This window comes from Gavia stellata, chromosome 27 (assembly GCF_030936135.1).
Source record: "Gavia stellata isolate bGavSte3 chromosome 27, bGavSte3.hap2, whole genome shotgun sequence".
Classification (NCBI taxonomy): domain Eukaryota; kingdom Metazoa; phylum Chordata; class Aves; order Gaviiformes; family Gaviidae; genus Gavia; species Gavia stellata.
Window position 1 is genome coordinate 9,133,721 of NC_082620.1, and position 15,753 is coordinate 9,149,473.

Below are 15,753 nucleotides of genomic sequence, written 5' to 3' on the forward strand. Positions count from 1 at the left end.
AGGGCTGCAGTGGGGCTGGGGGCCGCGGCGGGCAGGCAGGCGGGCAGGCGGCTCCGCGGGGACGGGCTCGGCTGCCGCAGCCGCTGCCATTGGGCCGCGTGGGCTGCAGGGGCTGCGCCGGGATGCAGGCACGCGGTGCCAGGATGCTGGAGGGATGCAGGATGCAGGAGGGATGCGGGACGCAGGCACACCATGCCAGGATGTTGGAGGGATGAGGGATGCGGGATGCTGGAGGCATGCAGGGTGCTGGAGGGACGCGGGCATGCTGAGCCAGGTTGCAGGAGGGATGCAAGATACAGGAGGGATGTGGGATGTGGGCATGCTGAGCCAGGATGCAGGCAGAATGCGATATGCAGGCATGCCCTTCTGGGATGAGGGAGGGATGCAGGGACGCAGGCACACCGTGCCAGGATGCAGGCAGGATGCGTACCAAGACATGAGCACACTGTGCAAGGCCACGCTCTTGCTGTGCCCGGGGCAGCCTGGGAAGGAGCCCAGAGATCTCTCAGTCCCCATCTGGGGGAAAAAGCAGCCCATGGTGGGCCCAGTGGCATAAAGGTGGCATTTCACGGGCCTAAAGAAAGATGGGTTAAATTTAAAAATTAGCCTCAGTTTTGTAGGAAAGTGTTGTGGTTTTCTGTGATGCTGGAAACTGCTGACGGTATTGCAGGATGGGGAGCAGGAGCAGGACCACAGCACCGTAAGGAGCCATGCTGGATGCCCCCCTGGCATGGGGATGGGCACGGGGAGTGTGCCCCCCGGGCATAGGGATGGGCACGGGGAGTGTGCCCCCCTTTCCCTCGGAGCTCCTGCTTAGTGTGGGAGCCCTGGGGTCTGGGGCTGGCAGGGCTGCCGTGCCCTGCCTGCCCTTGCCCATGCCGCTGCCCTCACCACTGCCCGTGCCACACGCCCATCCGGCTCGCAAGCTTCTGCAACAGGAAGCGCCGTCATGCGCGCGCCCCAAAAAACCCCATTTCTTCCTCTTTTTCTCTTCCCCTGTTGCAGGGGTGAGGCGGCGAGTGGCTCCGGGGAGCCCAGGCTGGCTCCATGTATCCCGAATCCACCACTGACTCCCCGGCGCGACTCTCGCTGCGGCAGACAGGCTCCCCAGGGATGATTTACAGGTAAGGGCGCCGGGGGGTGCTGGGGGGGGCTCAGCAGGGCTTCAAACCCGGGGGTGCTACCCCTACAGGTGCCATGGCACCCCAAAACCGCTGCGGCACGCTTCATGCAAAAACTTCCAGGACTGCAAAAACCCACATGGCGGCAGCAGCGTTTTTGGGCTCTGGTGCCTGTTATGGGAAGAGTGGATACTTCTGGGGAGCGTGCCGGTGCCCACTGCACGGTGCCCCCAGCGATGCGGCAGGGGTGGGCACCACCAACCCTTCCCGCAGCCTCCGGCTCTGCCGCTCGGTCCCGCTCCACCTTTCTAACGGGGTTTGTGGCATCTTTCTTCTTTCTCCCCTTTGCTGTCGGAAGCGCGAGGTACGGGAGCCCCAAGCGCCAGCTCCAGTTCTACAGGTAACCCAGCCCTTCCCCCTCCCCAAAATCTCCCCCAACAAGCAGACGTGGCCAAAGCCCGGGTGGCCCCTGCCCGTGCCCGGGCTGCTGCCGGGATGGGTGCTGCCAGCATGGTGCTGTCCTGCCCGCCACGCGGGTGCTGCATGGGCTCCTGGGTGGGCATGTGCGACCACCTCCGCGCCGGCACCAAAATTCTCCAGGTGGCCCTGGCAGTGGCGGTGCGGGGGTCCCTCCGTGCAGGGCAGCATCGCCGGTGCCGTGTTTTCTCAGCCTGCTTGTGGATTCAGCAGTGCGATGTGGGGACCCCGCGTGTGTGGCTGGGTAGGCAGAGGCCGTCCTCACCAGGTTCCCCAAGCAGGCGTGGCAGAGCGTGGCCGGAGGGCTGCCGTGGGGCAGCCACTGCAGGGACGTGGGGCTCGGCTCGGGGGGAGCATCCTGTGCCAATGCTGCGCCGGGAAGAGCCCGCTGGCTTTTCCCAAGGGCAGCTCCAGGAACCCGGCCAGCCGCTCTGCTGCTCCTTCCATTAAGAGAAGCGTCATTAAGTGGTACAGAAGGCAACACTTTCTCCCCCCACCCTTTTATCGTCTGAAGTGGAGGTGGCACTTTCCCCTGCACACTGTGCCAGCGGCCGCTCCCGGGGCCGCAGCGGCCCAGCGGTGCTGGACAGGGTCTGTCCCGGCCGCAATGGGGCAGGGGAGAGGGGGCTGCCAAACCAGGCAGGCACAGCCACGCACCTGAACTGCTGGACACATCTGGTGTGAAAGGCTCCTGAGGCTGACCGGCAGGAGCCAGCTTGCCCATGGGCTGCCTGCAGGCAGCTGCCGCTGGTGCCTGTCACCCAGCCCCATTTCGGGGCTTCTGCCTGGAGGAGTCCATGTTTTGGTCCTGCCACAGCCCAGCTCCAACCCTGCTGCCGTGGGGACCGTGGGGAGGGCTCTGTCTGCTGCAGGGGACCAGCTCTGCTCCCCGACGGCCCCCAGCACCCCTGGCTGTCGCTGCCGCTCCGCGTGCTGGTGGCGCAGGACCTGTCACCACGGGGCGAGGGTTGGCTGCGGGCGGAGGCAGCAATGCCAGGTTTGATAAAGCAGCGGCGCATCCCCGGGCTTTTAGCGAAGCGGCCATGAATAATTTAGCTCCCCTTCGTGAGGAAGAAAATCCCCTAATAGGGCTAATGGAGCGCGGTGAGAAAGCTGGGCTCTGGGGGGGCCCGTCGCAGCCGCCAATTGCTTTGGACTCCGAGCGCCGACACTCCCCTAATGCAAAAAACCCGGCAGCGGTGCGTCTCTTATAGCTGCCCCAAGGCAGCCCGGCCGCCCAGAGCTTTGCCGTTGATGAGCAGCATCCCCGGTGCGTGGGTGAGTCGGGGCCGGCAGTGCGGGTGGCGAGCGGGGACGGGCACAGCCGGCGGTGCAGCCCGCTGTGGGCAGCAGGGAGGATTTGCTGCGCAGGAGAACTCAGGATTTGGTGGCTTGGGGAGGTTTTCGTTTGGGGTCTTTTTGGTTTTAGGCAGGCTGTTGATTGCCAACAAGTTCCCAGCTTGGCAAGCTGGGCTGGACGGACGCCTTTCCGAGCAGCTACCCTGTGCACCTGAATGTCACCCACTTGTTGTGCCCCTGACGCGCACTAACGGTCCCCTGTTATCCCGCAGAGCCTGTGTCCTGCCCCCATCCCCACTCCTTCCCTGCAAAACAGCCTTTCCTGCTTGGGCACAGCGCTGCTGGGGCTTCGGCAGCTCCTGCAGCCCCGTTGCTTCTCGTCCCTCGGGCAGCATCAGGATTTCTGCTAACGAACAGCCTGTGGATGAAGCCACTGCCTCCACGCTCTCTCTGCTGCCCGTAACATTGCTCAGCCTAAAATCAGGGAGGTGTTGAAATGAGGCAGCTGGTGGATTCCCACCCCGTTCCTCAAAGCAGCCCAGTCCAAACCCCCCGGCTCCCCTTGCTGCAGCCATTTCATTGCAGCACGGTGAAGCGAGCTCAGACTTTTCCCGTCCGCTATTGGGCAAGGGGATCCCACCGGGGGTGAGAGGATCCCGCCGGGGCTGGGTGCTGTGCCCATGCCCAGCCGGAGCCACTGTCACTGCCCTAATAAAAACCACCAGCTTTGGAGAAGGACTGGCGCCAGTGGTGCCGGCTCCGGACTCTGGTTTCAAGGCGCGGCAGGAAGAGGAGGCTGGTGGCCAGGGTTCAGTTTAGCTTTGCTGCAGGAGTGGGGTCCCCTTTCCACATCTCCCTGCATTCCCAAGCCCTTGCTGCAGAGCACGAGGAGCGCGGGAGTGTCTCTGGTGGTGCTGGGTATTGCAGGAGCCCACCGGGGCTTCGGTCACCCCTTGCCAGCTGCTGCTCTGTATCTTCTGGGTTTTCTTCTTTTTTTTTCTTGAGGTCACATCTCAATGGGAAAGTGCACTTTGCTTTTGGCTCCTGCTACCGTAACTTTGAGCTTTGTGGGGAAAGAAAAAAACCACCGGCTGGAGCCCAGCCGGAGCCTGATGCCAGCACAGCCCCAGCACAGTGCACTCCCAGCAGCCTCTTCGGCACCAGTGCCGCGGTTTTGGCCCGGTCCCCGCTCCTTCTTTCAGACACTGAGTGCGAGGGATGCTGCAGAGAGCAGCAGGGAAATTGATGCCGGTGCCACCGCCAGTGAGATCCCAAGCATAGAGGCAGCAAGCACCTCCGGCATGCGAGGAGCCCGCTCTGCGGCAGGCTATTTTCGGCAGCCCGCACCAGCTGGGAGGTCGCTGCCATGGCTGCGGGGAAGGTGTTGGCTGGCGACGCGGGTTGCGGCAGCCTGCCGCAGGCATGGCAGCCACCAGTGAGCGCCCGGTGCCCACAGCCACCCTGTGGATGCCCACCCTCCCTGGGGAGCCCCACAGGGCCATCTTTCTTGTCCTGACCTCTGCCACCCGCTGGCACGCTATGCTGGATTCTCACCAGAGGCACTTGTGCCACTGCTCGCCCCCCCCCAGCCCGCTTCCGGGGCCCACCACGTCCCTCGTGGGCATGCAAACCATTGGCAGCCCAGCTGGTGCGAGCTGGGAGGCAGCGCAGCCAGGGCATGTGCCAGGCTGCAGCAGCTTGCCGGGCTCAGGGCAGCCGTGGCGGGCACCCGCTGCAGCCCCAGCTGCCCATCGCCTGCCAGCCATGGGCAGCTCCGTGTCCCTTCCCTGCCGCGCTGCCGCCCTCGCCCTTCCTTTGCTCTTCGGCTCCCCTGCCAAGGTTTTACTCTGCTGAAGTGACTGGCTTTGCCAGGGTCCCTGCTCTCCCCTCCCCGCGCCGCAGACCCGCCGCACATCCTTGCAAGGGTGGGTGCCACCACTCCGGTGTCGCAGTGCAGGCGCAGGCACAACTCTTCCACGAGCAGCGGCAGAGCCTGGCGTCATGGCGGGGCACTTTCCTGGCTCTCTCCGTAGCATCCCTGAGCAGTCGGCAGCGGGGCCAGGCCGCAGAGCCCGCGCTCGGGTGGCGGGATGCTCTCCATGACGTACAGCGAGAGCCTGCGCAGCGTGGCCAGCCGGCACCCCCCCGAGTGGGGGCTGCCGCCGGCCCCCCAGCCGGCAGACACGCTGGAGCTGCGGCGGCTGCGGGACGTGCGGGCGGCGGCACGGGCGAAGACGCTGGAGGAGTTCCTGCGGATGCACGGGCTCTCACTGGCCGACAGCACCGCCCGCACCACCGGCATGAAGTACAGGTAAGGCAGCGCCGGCACCTGCCGAGGCGGCAAACACTGGGAGGGCCAAGCGCGCCTGGCCGGAGTTGTGGGGATGGAGCAGGGGATGCTGCTTAGCGCTGGTTTTACACCTTACTGGGGAAAAGCTCGGCTTTCACCGATTTCCCTGTGCCCAGCCGAGGTTGAGAGGAGCTGGTGCCCTTGGCGCAAAAGGCAATCTCGTGCGGCGTGTGCAGGAGAGGCTGCAGCAGGTCAGCGCCGTTACCTCTTGCTTGCTTGATGGTGGTCTTTGAGCTTCTCACTTGATGGTCCCTTTTGCTGTTGGGAAGTTTGCAAGTGCAAACACACTCTGTGCTTTTAAAGATCAGGTGGTTGGAGCAATCTACAGAGATGCTTTATCCGTCTGACGAGCGTTCATTGCAGAGCTGGTGCTCCATTAAGTTCGCATGCGGGTCCCGGGCGCAGCATAAGGTGTATCAGGATTTCAGCCAACTTTTGTCCTTCTCGTTACCCGCCTGTGTGGGGAGGATGCACCGGGCAGCCAGAGAGTCGGCCGCTGCTCCTCTGAGGGCACATGGCTGGTTTTCCCAGTACATCCATTCCCCTCTGCCCCAGCATCGCAGGTGGGGTGATGGGGCATGAGGCCGGGCACCCCCGAAGACCCAGTTCAGGCTTGGACTGGGGACACCAGGGCTGGGGCCAGCAATTGTTCCCCCCTGTGAAAAATGCAGGGGTGCCCCTCGCCCCCCCGCTGCAGCGAAGCCCCTGGGTGCCGGCAGCTCTGCCGGCTCCTGCCGTGCTGTGCCACGCTGCGGGTCAGGTTCCCCTCCGCTCACAGTGACAGAGGTAACATTTACACAGTGGCAAGAGCCCATCTAATATTCATGGGGCGATTATTTATTGATGGGGAGAGGCTGGCACAAGGCACTCCCAGCGATGCTTCTTCGGGCATGTGCCCACTGTCCCCAAAATCTCTGGGGTTTCTCCTCCTCCGGGAAGCTGCTGATTGCTGCCGGGTCCCCCCGCCCCGGGGCTGGCTCCAGCGCTGGTGGGATTACCCAGCTAAGGAGCTTTGTGGCAGAGGGAAGCGGAGATTACAAGATTTCTCATTAGGTCAGGGCCGAACATGCGTAATTTCCCCCGCAGGCAAAGCCCCGGCCCCACTCCTTGCTCCTTCCCCCGAGGGGCACGGCGGGTGCCGGCAGCCGGCACATGGCCCCAGTGCAAAACAGTGCTGTAGCACAGCCGGCTTGCATCCCTCCTTCAGCAGGAGATGCTGAACTGGCTTTCGCCTCAATCCACTTAGCTCATGCTGGGCAAAATCTAGGGGACGTGCCGCTGGGGCCGCAGCCCCGAGGCGGGCAACCAGTCCAGCTTCGGCAAACCACCGGGCTTTGCCCGCGGGAGAGCCAGCGGCATGGCCACCGCCTGCGCACTCGCCCCAGAATCATGTATTTGGCGATGTGCAAGCGCTCCTGCCGGGAGATTTTTGTTTTGGACGTGCATCCGCCTGAGAGGAGGGATGCTGCGCTGCCGCGGCGCAGCTGAAGGGAGGCAAGAGGCACCTTCGCCCCGGGGCCTCAGTCCCCCGCTGCGCCCCAAACCTGGGCTAGGCTGGAAGCGTTGCCCGCGGGGGCTGCCTGGCAGGGTGCGGGGGGTCCCTTTGGGGGACACCCGCTGCGGCGCTCCCCTTCCTGCCCCCCACCTGCCCGGGCACCGCTTGCTCGCTTCCTGAGCTCATCAAATATTGAGGGCAGGAGGGCTGACGGGAGCCAGCTCTGCGCCCGCTGCCTCGCAGCCCCCCGCCGTCACGTTGGTGGAGCGGCGGCGCGTGGGCGCGCAGGAGGAGCTCCCCGCCTCGCCCGGGGCGCTGGCTAAATTTAGGCAGCTGGCACGGCTGCCCGCCGGAGCAGCATGCAGGTCTCCTTTGTGTGCTCCGAGCACAGCATCAAGAGCCGGAGCGCGGAGGACCGGCTGAACCGGCAGAATGCCGGCAGCCCCAGCCTCGGCACCCGTGGCAAGTTCCGGGCAGTGGCCATGGTGGCCCGCAGCCTGGGGCAGCTCTCGGTGCAGAACGTCCCCTCCTCCAGCGAGTCCAGCATCAAGCAGCCGGGGATGAAATACCGGTAGGAGACGGGCGCGCTGCTCCGGCAGGCAGATTTGCTGCCTGCTCGGCTGCTTTCTCTGTTCCTTGTTGAGATTTAGGGGGTGGCGGGGGGGTCTGGGGTGGCTGGATGTGCTGCACTCCCCTGATCCCTGGCTTGTGTCCCGCTCTGTAGGTTTCTCGGTGCTAAAAGTGCTGACCGTGCGCCTCTGTTGCCTTCCTCGCCATTTACTCCTGTCCCCTCTCGGCGTGGGTTTGATCCAGTCTCACATAAAACCAGCAGGATGGGGGGCAGAAAGTCACCCTAAAATTTGGGGTAGGATTAGTAGGATCCTTGGGACCTGCTGAGCTGGGCAGGCTGCGGAACCAGGGGGGGTCTGAGAGTCGCGGGGCGAGATCTGCAGACTGCCATGCCATCCTTACGGCTCTGCCAGAGACTCGCTGCCCTGCGAAGCGTGCGCGGAGCTATAAGCCAGGATTCGGCCCTCGGCTGCCCGCAATGGGTTTGGAAACTAAGGGCGGCATTTGCACACTGTGCCCCCCGCCCCCCCAGCCAGCACCCGCTGGGTTAACGCGCTCCACGTCCCTGGCACTGGAGCAGAGCGCTGGGGGGACGAGTGTGTACCCAGGCTGGGGGCTCCCCCCGGGATGAGCGTGCACGCCACGGTCCAGCTGATGGCTGCTGCGTGCCCTCGCTGCAGCCCAGATGAGACCGGCATTGGGCTGCGAAGCGCGTCAGGCTGACAGAGCACGGGGATGAGACCAGCCATTACCCACCATCGTCGTCCAAATCAGCCGAGTCCCCTCGCCCGGGCGCTGGGGAGGGGTCCGGGGCGGCCCCGTCCAGCTCTCGAACACTGAACCCTGGTGGTGGCGGCGCTGGGGCCACGGGCAGTGGCACCCTCCGGGCTCTGCGCTCGTGCCCCGCGGTCGCGTCCCCATCTGGAGGAGGAGCGCACCAGGGGCCACCCTCTCCTGGGCACTGGGTGACCAGCTCAAGGGTCCCCGCCGGCAGCTGCGGGGGGGACGGTGACACAGGGGGAACACTGTGCAAACGGGCAGGATAGGAAGGCCATGGCGCAGTGCGGGGGGATGCTTGGCCTGCCCCAATATTTGCCAGCATCTCTGTTGGGCGGCCGGTCAACACGCTTTCAGGCAGGGAAGGTGGGAGCGGCAATGTGCTGCTGGTGCCCACCCGCCCGGGAGGACCCCGGCAATGCCCCTGCAGCCTGGAACGGCCGGGACAGGCCTGGTGCCATCCCCTCCCCACCGCAACCCCCCATCACAGGGCCCTGAGCCGCCCCTGCCCCACGGCGGCAGCCTCTCCCCACCGCGAAACGCTCTAAAAATAACGCGGGGTTGGGGGGGCAGCGCCCGTGCCTCCAGATGTTGGGCAATAATGCGGTGGTGCGGAAGGAAGATGCCCTGACTCGGCTCAGCCCGCGATTCACCGCCGCCGCTGCCGGACTGTGGCTGCTCCCTGCCCGGCTCCCCGTGCCCATGCCGGCGGTGGCGGTGCCTCCCGGTTGCTACGCGACACCCGTGCGGGCGAGCTGCCACGTCTCACCTACACTTTATTTATTTTAACGCTCATTGCTCGAGCCTTTGTCATTTTTAACGAGAAACTGACTCTCCATCACCGCGGCGAAGGCGTCTGCCAGCCCGGCCCCCTTCCCCAAAGCTCTTCTCCGGCTCCTTGTGCCAGCCAGATTTTCAGGGGTGCTCCATTTCTCCGGGATGCCGCTCTGCTCCCGAGCACTCTCTCCCCGTGCAACACCTGTGCTCCCCCGTGTCACACCGCAGAGAACGGGCACAGCTCGCGCCGTGTGTGGGATGCTCCAGGCCTGACCGCTGGTGTGCCATCTCCCCCTGCTCCTGCCCTGTCCCCCTGCGCTGGCGACACTGTCAGGGGAGCCGAACACTCCGGCCTCATCATGGGAGCCACTTTAATCAGGTCACTGCCCGCTGCTGCTCCCGATTAGCCTGCCGGGCACGGCAATTATTTTGCGTGCAGGAAACAGCATCTCTGCGCCAGTGCTGGCCATGCCGCCAGCGAGCTGCGGCGTGCCTGGCCTGGGATGGCTTTTTAATCAGTCGCAGGGAGACCGTCCCAGGTGGGGATGAGGATGGGCTCCCTACAGGAATGGCAGTAGGGAATGGGGATGGGGACCAGGGATGGGGATGGGGACCAGCACTGGGGACCACGACTCGCTGGCACGCAGATGCATTAGGCAGCATTTTGGGGCTCTCTGGTGGCTTTCCTAACGGGTCTCTGTCTTCCAGGAACCTCGGGAAGTCTGGGCTGCGCGTGTCCTGCCTGGGCCTGGGTAAGTGCCGGGGTTTGCCACGGTCCCTTGGCAGCTCCTCCGTCCCACGGCTACTGCCAGTGCTCCCTGGCGAGGGCGGCGCTCGCCTGTTCCGGCGATGCTTTGCAAAGGGAAGGAAAGGGTTTTCCTCCAGCCCGGCAGTGGTTTTGAGACACGGCCCAGAATTTGTCACATTATTTTCTCTTTTTCTCCTCCGACATGATAGGAAGTGACTGGGCTGTGCTGGGAGTGTCATGCCACATGTAGTGGGGCCAACCGCAGCCACCGCGTGCTGCAGCTGTGCCGGGGGAGCCAGGGTGGGTGGCCAGGGTCTTGGGGCAGCGGCGTTCGGTGCTTACTGCGATCACCACACTCACTGTGCTCACCATGCTCACCGTGCCTGCACCCTCTCTCCTCCGCAGGGACATGGGTGACTTTCGGAGGGCAAATCACAGATGAGGTAAGGATCGCACCCCATCCCTCCCCGGCCTTTCCCGAGCGAAGCGGGGAATGGATGGGGCTGGCACAGCCACAGCTGCTGGTCTCGGTGCACATGGTGTGCCGGAGCTCACCAGTGCGCGCCTCCGCACTCCAGCTCTCGGCCACCCCCTTCCCCAACCCTCCCCGCTCTCCCCTCGCAGATGGCGGAGCAGCTGATGACTTTAGCCTATGACAATGGCATTAATCTCTTCGACACAGCAGAAGTCTACGCCGCCGGCAAGTAGGTACCCCGCTTCGGCATCAGCATAAGGGGCCTCATCCTGCACCCTGGCCTCCGGCACCTCTGAGCCATGGCAGCACTGGGTGTCTCCTGGGTTTGCCAGCTGCAAAGCAGCTCCCCGGACGGGGCAGCAAGTGCTTGCTGACGGGGGGGTGATGGCTCATGAGGTCCTGCACTGCCTGTGGCTGCCTGCACCACGCAGGTGTAGCCGTGCACCCTCTGCGTCACGGCAAGCAGCGGCTGCAGCCGGGGAGCAGTGGCTTGGAGGCATCACAGTGTGTCCACATGCCCACTTAAAAATAGCGAGCTCGCGTGTCAGGGAGCAGCTCGGCTCTGCGTGCTGCAGCCGGAGGGGAAACGGCATCCTCACGGCCACTGCATTTGCCTCTTAGTCTGCCGGGGACTGGGGCCGTCCCTGCTGGCTGCCACCCCTCCCTGGGGCCGCAGCTGCCGGGGCACTGGCAGCTGACATCCCCTTCCCTTGTAGGGCCGAGGTGGTGCTGGGGAACATCATCAAGAAGAAAGGATGGAGGTAAGCCGGACTTCATTCCTGTGTGGCAAAGCCGTCACCACGGTGCCGTTGGGCTGGGGAAAGCTGGCAGAGCAGCCCCAGGCATGAATGCGTGCGGGCAGGGAGCGGGCAGGGAGCAGGCAGGGCGTGTGGGGCTTTGCAGGTGCTGCCACTGGTGACTCTTTCTTTCTCCCTGCAGACGGTCCAGCCTGGTCATCACCACCAAAATCTTCTGGGGAGGAAAGTAGGTAGCGCGCCTGCCCCATGGCAGAGTGGCCAGAGTGCGCCGTGCTCTCACCCACCTTTCCTTTCCCAGGGCCGAGACGGAGAGGGGCCTGTCCCGAAAGCACATCATAGAAGGTAGGGATGCTCACCGGCTGCTGCCGGCCTCGGTGCCAGACTGTGCCTGCGCCAGCTGCCTCACCGGCTGGTGGCACAAAGCCCGGCACCCCTGATGGTCCCGTTGGTGCGGCAGGTTTGAAGGCGTCGCTGGAGCGGCTGCAGCTGGAGTATGTGGATGTGGTGTTCGCCAACCGGCCCGACCCCAACACACCGATGGAAGGTGGGTGCTGTGCCGCGATGCCGCACTCCTCCCTGACGCCTTTTATTGCTGTCGCAGTTGGTTTGTGCCAGGTTTTTATTTCAAGGGCATTTTCCCTTCCCGAGCAGAAACTGCCCCTCCGCCGCCGCAGTCAGCCCACGCCGTGGCTAAGCCTCTGCCACCCTCAGCCCGCTGCCAGGACCCCCCTCGGGCTGTGGCAGGGGCGGGTTGGTGGCACGGCGACGGATCACTGCCCCCGCTCGCTCGCTCCGCTCCGCCGGCAGCGGCCAACTGCGCTCTCTCTCAATCTCTCTTTTATCACCAGGGCACCCATTTAGTTCCTCCAAGTCCAGGACTTTCATCATAGAAGGTACTCCCTGCCCGCACTCTGCCCGCCGGCCGCCGCCTGTGTCCCAGCGGCATTTCCTGGGGCAGACCCCCCACTCCTCTGAGATTTCCATCCCTGTCCCCCCTGCCCCTAGCAAACCCTGACGTAAAATGCACAGGCAGCAGCAGCACAACAAAAACACACCCCACCCCTTCAGACCATCGTGCTGTTAAAGGGGAAAAAAGCAAAGAGGCTCCCCAGCCTCCCCAGGGTCCTTGCCATGGGGCACCCTTCGCAGCCGTGCGGGGGACCACGGCAGGGTCCCTCCTCGCCAGGGCAGCTGTGAGCGTGCCAGGCCGTGTGCTCCGGCACCAGCCAGGCGAGCCTCGTGCCCATCGCTCTCCCCGCTGCCCGCCTTCAGCTGCAGGAACGCGCCTTGGCTTGGCCCCAGCCCGCATGGCTCAGGGCCGGCTCCCCCGGAGACCCCCCGCGCCCCCAGCATGGGGTCTGGAGTTCCCTCCCTCTCCTGGGTCTCGGTGCATGGGCGATGCTTCAGGTCTCTCCCCCCACAGCAGTGCCAAGCACGGCGCCGGCGCTGGTACCCTGCGGGGCGTGAGGCCAGTGCCAGGAGCCAAGCAGCTGGTGGCTGGAGAGCCCCGGCATCACTGGTGGCATGTCAGGGTCAGCCATGGTCCCCGGCACATCCCGAGCAGCTGCTCCCTTGGTCCGCATCCTGCTCCTGCTCCAAAAGCATCCTCCTCCTGCTCCGAAAGCATCCTCCAGACACAACCCAGCTCCTGCCTCCCGCCTTGGCATTGGGGAGTGGGATGCTCACCAGCCGTCGGCACAACACGAGCTCCCTCCTGCCAGTGCAGCACCCCGCTAACCCCTGCCTGCCGCTCTCCCCTTCCCTCCCGGCAGAGACGGTGCGAGCCATGACCCACGTCATCAACCAGGGGATGGCCATGTACTGGGGGACCTCGCGCTGGAGCTCCATGGAGATCATGGTAGGGGCCCGGGGGGCCGGGGCTGGCCGCGGTGAAGCAGCCCCGGTGCCACTGGTGCCACTGATTTAATTAGACAGCAGCTGTCAGGAGCCAAGTGCTTGCAGATGTGCTTGAGCCTTAATTATTTTTTGGGGCCGCTGCTCAGGGCTCAGCCAGGAGGATCGGGGAGGGGTCGACGAGGGGCTTGGGGTGGGCGGCGGGGCACTGAGGGTCCTGGCTCTTCGGCAGGAGGCGTACTCGGTGGCCCGGCAGTTCAACCTGATCCCACCGATCTGCGAGCAGGCCGAGTACCACATGTTCCAGCGGGAGAAGGTGGAGGTGCAGCTCCCCGAGCTCTTCCACAAAATAGGTAGAGCAGCGGGGGTCCTGCCCCAGCCCCCCCAAAGCACGGCACTCCCCAAAGCCTGGCACTGCCACGGCCAGGTGGGACACGGCACACGTCCCCGGGGCCAGCCAGCCTCTGTGCCACAGTGCCCGGGGGAACTGGGGGGCAAAAGCGTCACCCCCCGCTGTGCTCTGCCCCCAGGCGTCGGAGCCATGACCTGGTCCCCGCTGGCCTGCGGCATCGTCTCGGGGAAGTACGACGGGGGGATCCCCCCCTACTCCCGCGCCTCGCTGAAGGTGAGCCGAGCCGGGGCTGAGGGGGGGTCACAGGGGAGCAGGGCCAGGGGCATCGCAAGGTCCCAATGGGAGCAGGAGGTCCAGGAGCCATGACCTAGGAAGTTTGGGGATGCCCTGCCTGCGCAAGGTCCTGGTACACCCCAGTCCCACCATGACACCCCCTCCGAGCCCCCTCCCACCCCCCCCAGGGATACCAGTGGCTGAAGGACAAGATCCTGAGCGAGGAGGGCCGGCGGCAGCAGGCAAAGCTGAAAGAGCTGCAGGCCATCGCTGAGCGCCTGGGCTGCACCCTGCCCCAGCTTGCCATCGGTAAGGGGCCAGGGGAGGCCGGGGGGGTGCGGGGGGGGAGGCCGGGGGTGGCCGGGCCACGCTCAGGCTCTGCTCTCCCTGCTGCCCCAGCCTGGTGTCTGCGCAACGAGGGCGTCAGCTCCGTCTTGCTGGGTGCCTCCAATGCGGACCAGCTGATGGAGAATATTGGAGCAATACAGGTCAGTGCTCCCTGCCTCGTCGGCACCCCGGCAGCGCGCGCCGGGGGAGGCTTCGCCATGCGGAAGCGAGCAGACGCTGCTTGCGGGGCTTTAACCAGGCAGTGCCTGCCTGCACGTGCTTTGCTGCTGCAGTGCTGCAATGCACGCTCCTGCAGCACATGCTCCTGCAACGTCCAGTCCCGCAACGCTTGCTGCTGCAACGCGCTGTGTAGGAAAAGGAGGTTGTGAACCTCACTTGAAACAAAAATTATGGGTTTTGCTTCATCCGAAGCTGAGTGGCAGAGACGAGGCTTTGCTGGGCTGAGAAGGCAGGGGCTGAGCCTGACCCAGCCTTTCCGTAACTGGGTCGCTCAGCCGGCAAGCTGGGGCTTGTAGCATCAAGGTGGCGGAGTGGAGGCGGTGAGCGCGGCACGGCCACATGCTGCCCCTGGCTGCATCCTCCCACGTGCACCAGTGGCACGATCCCGACTCCCAACGGCATCCCCATCTACCGCAGGTCCTTCCGAAGCTGTCGTCTTCCATCGTCCATGAGATCGATAGCATCCTGGGCAACAAACCTTACAGCAAGAAGGACTACAGATCCTAAGCGCGCGCTTAAGCGCGCCGCCCACCGCGCAGCCCTCGCCGCCCGTTCGCTTGCTTACGCTTTGTTGGAGCAAAGTGGAGAGTGTGGTTTGCACCACGAGCCCAACGCGCCACGAGCGCCGAGAGCCAGCGCTCCCGCCCGCGCTGCCCCGGACCATCGTACCGCTGCCACCCAACATGGCTCTGGAGCGCAGGGACGGCCGCTGGCGGGGAACGCGTGAGGGCGAGCCCCAAGCTGCCCAGCCACCCTGCCCGCAGCCAAAGCCGCTGCGGGTGCCGCCAGCGCGGCATGGGGACCTGTTGCATGCGTCGCTCCCGCCCCCCCCGCGTTGCTGGAGGCGGTGGGCGTGGGGGCGGGTGTGGGGGCGCGAGCGGGTGCTGTACGCCCACAAGACCGACAACACGAAGCTGTTCCCCAGCCTGCGCCCCGGCCCCTCGCCTCTGCCCTGCCTGCCTTGCGGCGGTGCCAGCCTGGCACCGGCACCATGGGGGCTGCAGTCCCACAGGAGCACCCGCTCCCGGGAGGGGGGAAGGGGGCGGCGGGGCAGGGGGATGGGGTGGGGAGGGGGTACCCCTGTGGGTGGGGGGCAGCCCCCCAGGGCCACAGCTGCCCGCCGAGGGAGCCCGGGGTGCCCCCGCCTGGGCCAAGCAGGGCGCTGGGCTCAGCTGGGGTATGGGGGGGTGAGGGGGGGTGAAGGCCAGTGCGTGAGCGTGTGTGTGCACACATAGACACGTATGGATATATGTGTATGTGCACATTTTGTACACCTGTGTGCGTACATCTATATGCATATCTACAGGCAGCTGTGTAGATATAACACTGTATCTACAAGTACCTTTAGCTACATTTACATACAAATGCATCTATATATGCACACACATATATAAACTACAAGTTTATATACATACACACATACATCTACAGCTGTGTATACAGATGTAGATCATTCTCTACCTATATCCCTATAGTTATACCAATCTTTTTACAGATATCAATACCTATTTATATATCTAGATGTATGTATGTAGCTATATGTGCACACATCTATGAAAATTACATATATAATATGTATACAAACACACAAATGTAGACATGTGCATTTGTATATATACAGACATATATATCTATATAGTTATACGTAGGTATATAGATGTGTACATATCCACGTAAATATATTGATATAGCTACATATATATTTGTATGTATGTATATGCACACATATATGAAAATTACAAATAGATATATACATAAATGTGTGTATATACAGCTATATGTGTATATACAGATCTATCTATAGCAATACCTAGCTCTATAACTATATACTCATATCTATACCTATATGTATAAACATCT

The 15,753-nt window shown here is 63.8% G+C and overlaps 1 protein-coding gene across 6 annotated transcripts; it reads left to right on the forward strand.

Moving 5' to 3' along the window:
• Positions 1–1,019: 1,019 nt before the first annotated feature.
• Positions 1,020–14,530, forward strand: KCNAB2 (potassium voltage-gated channel subfamily A regulatory beta subunit 2). Of its 6 annotated transcripts, none has more exons than XM_059830136.1 (15): positions 1,020–1,124; positions 1,480–1,521; positions 9,575–9,618; positions 10,020–10,057; positions 10,239–10,318; positions 10,806–10,850; positions 11,029–11,073; positions 11,146–11,189; positions 11,305–11,391; positions 12,620–12,705; positions 12,934–13,054; positions 13,232–13,326; positions 13,515–13,635; positions 13,726–13,814; positions 14,311–14,530. In XM_059830136.1, the coding sequence occupies exons 1-15, from the start codon at positions 1,048–1,050 to the stop codon at positions 14,398–14,400; spliced, it is 1,104 nt and encodes a 367-aa protein (XP_059686119.1). In that variant the 5' UTR covers positions 1,020–1,047; the 3' UTR covers positions 14,401–14,530. The 6 variants fall into 6 exon arrangements, with proteins under 6 accessions (XP_059686119.1, XP_059686121.1, XP_059686122.1 ...); XM_059830134.1 differs by lacking the exons at positions 1,020–1,124; positions 1,480–1,521 and adding exons at positions 4,988–5,208; positions 11,696–11,740; XM_059830138.1 differs by lacking the exon at positions 1,480–1,521.
• Positions 14,531–15,753: the final 1,223 nt, after the last annotated feature.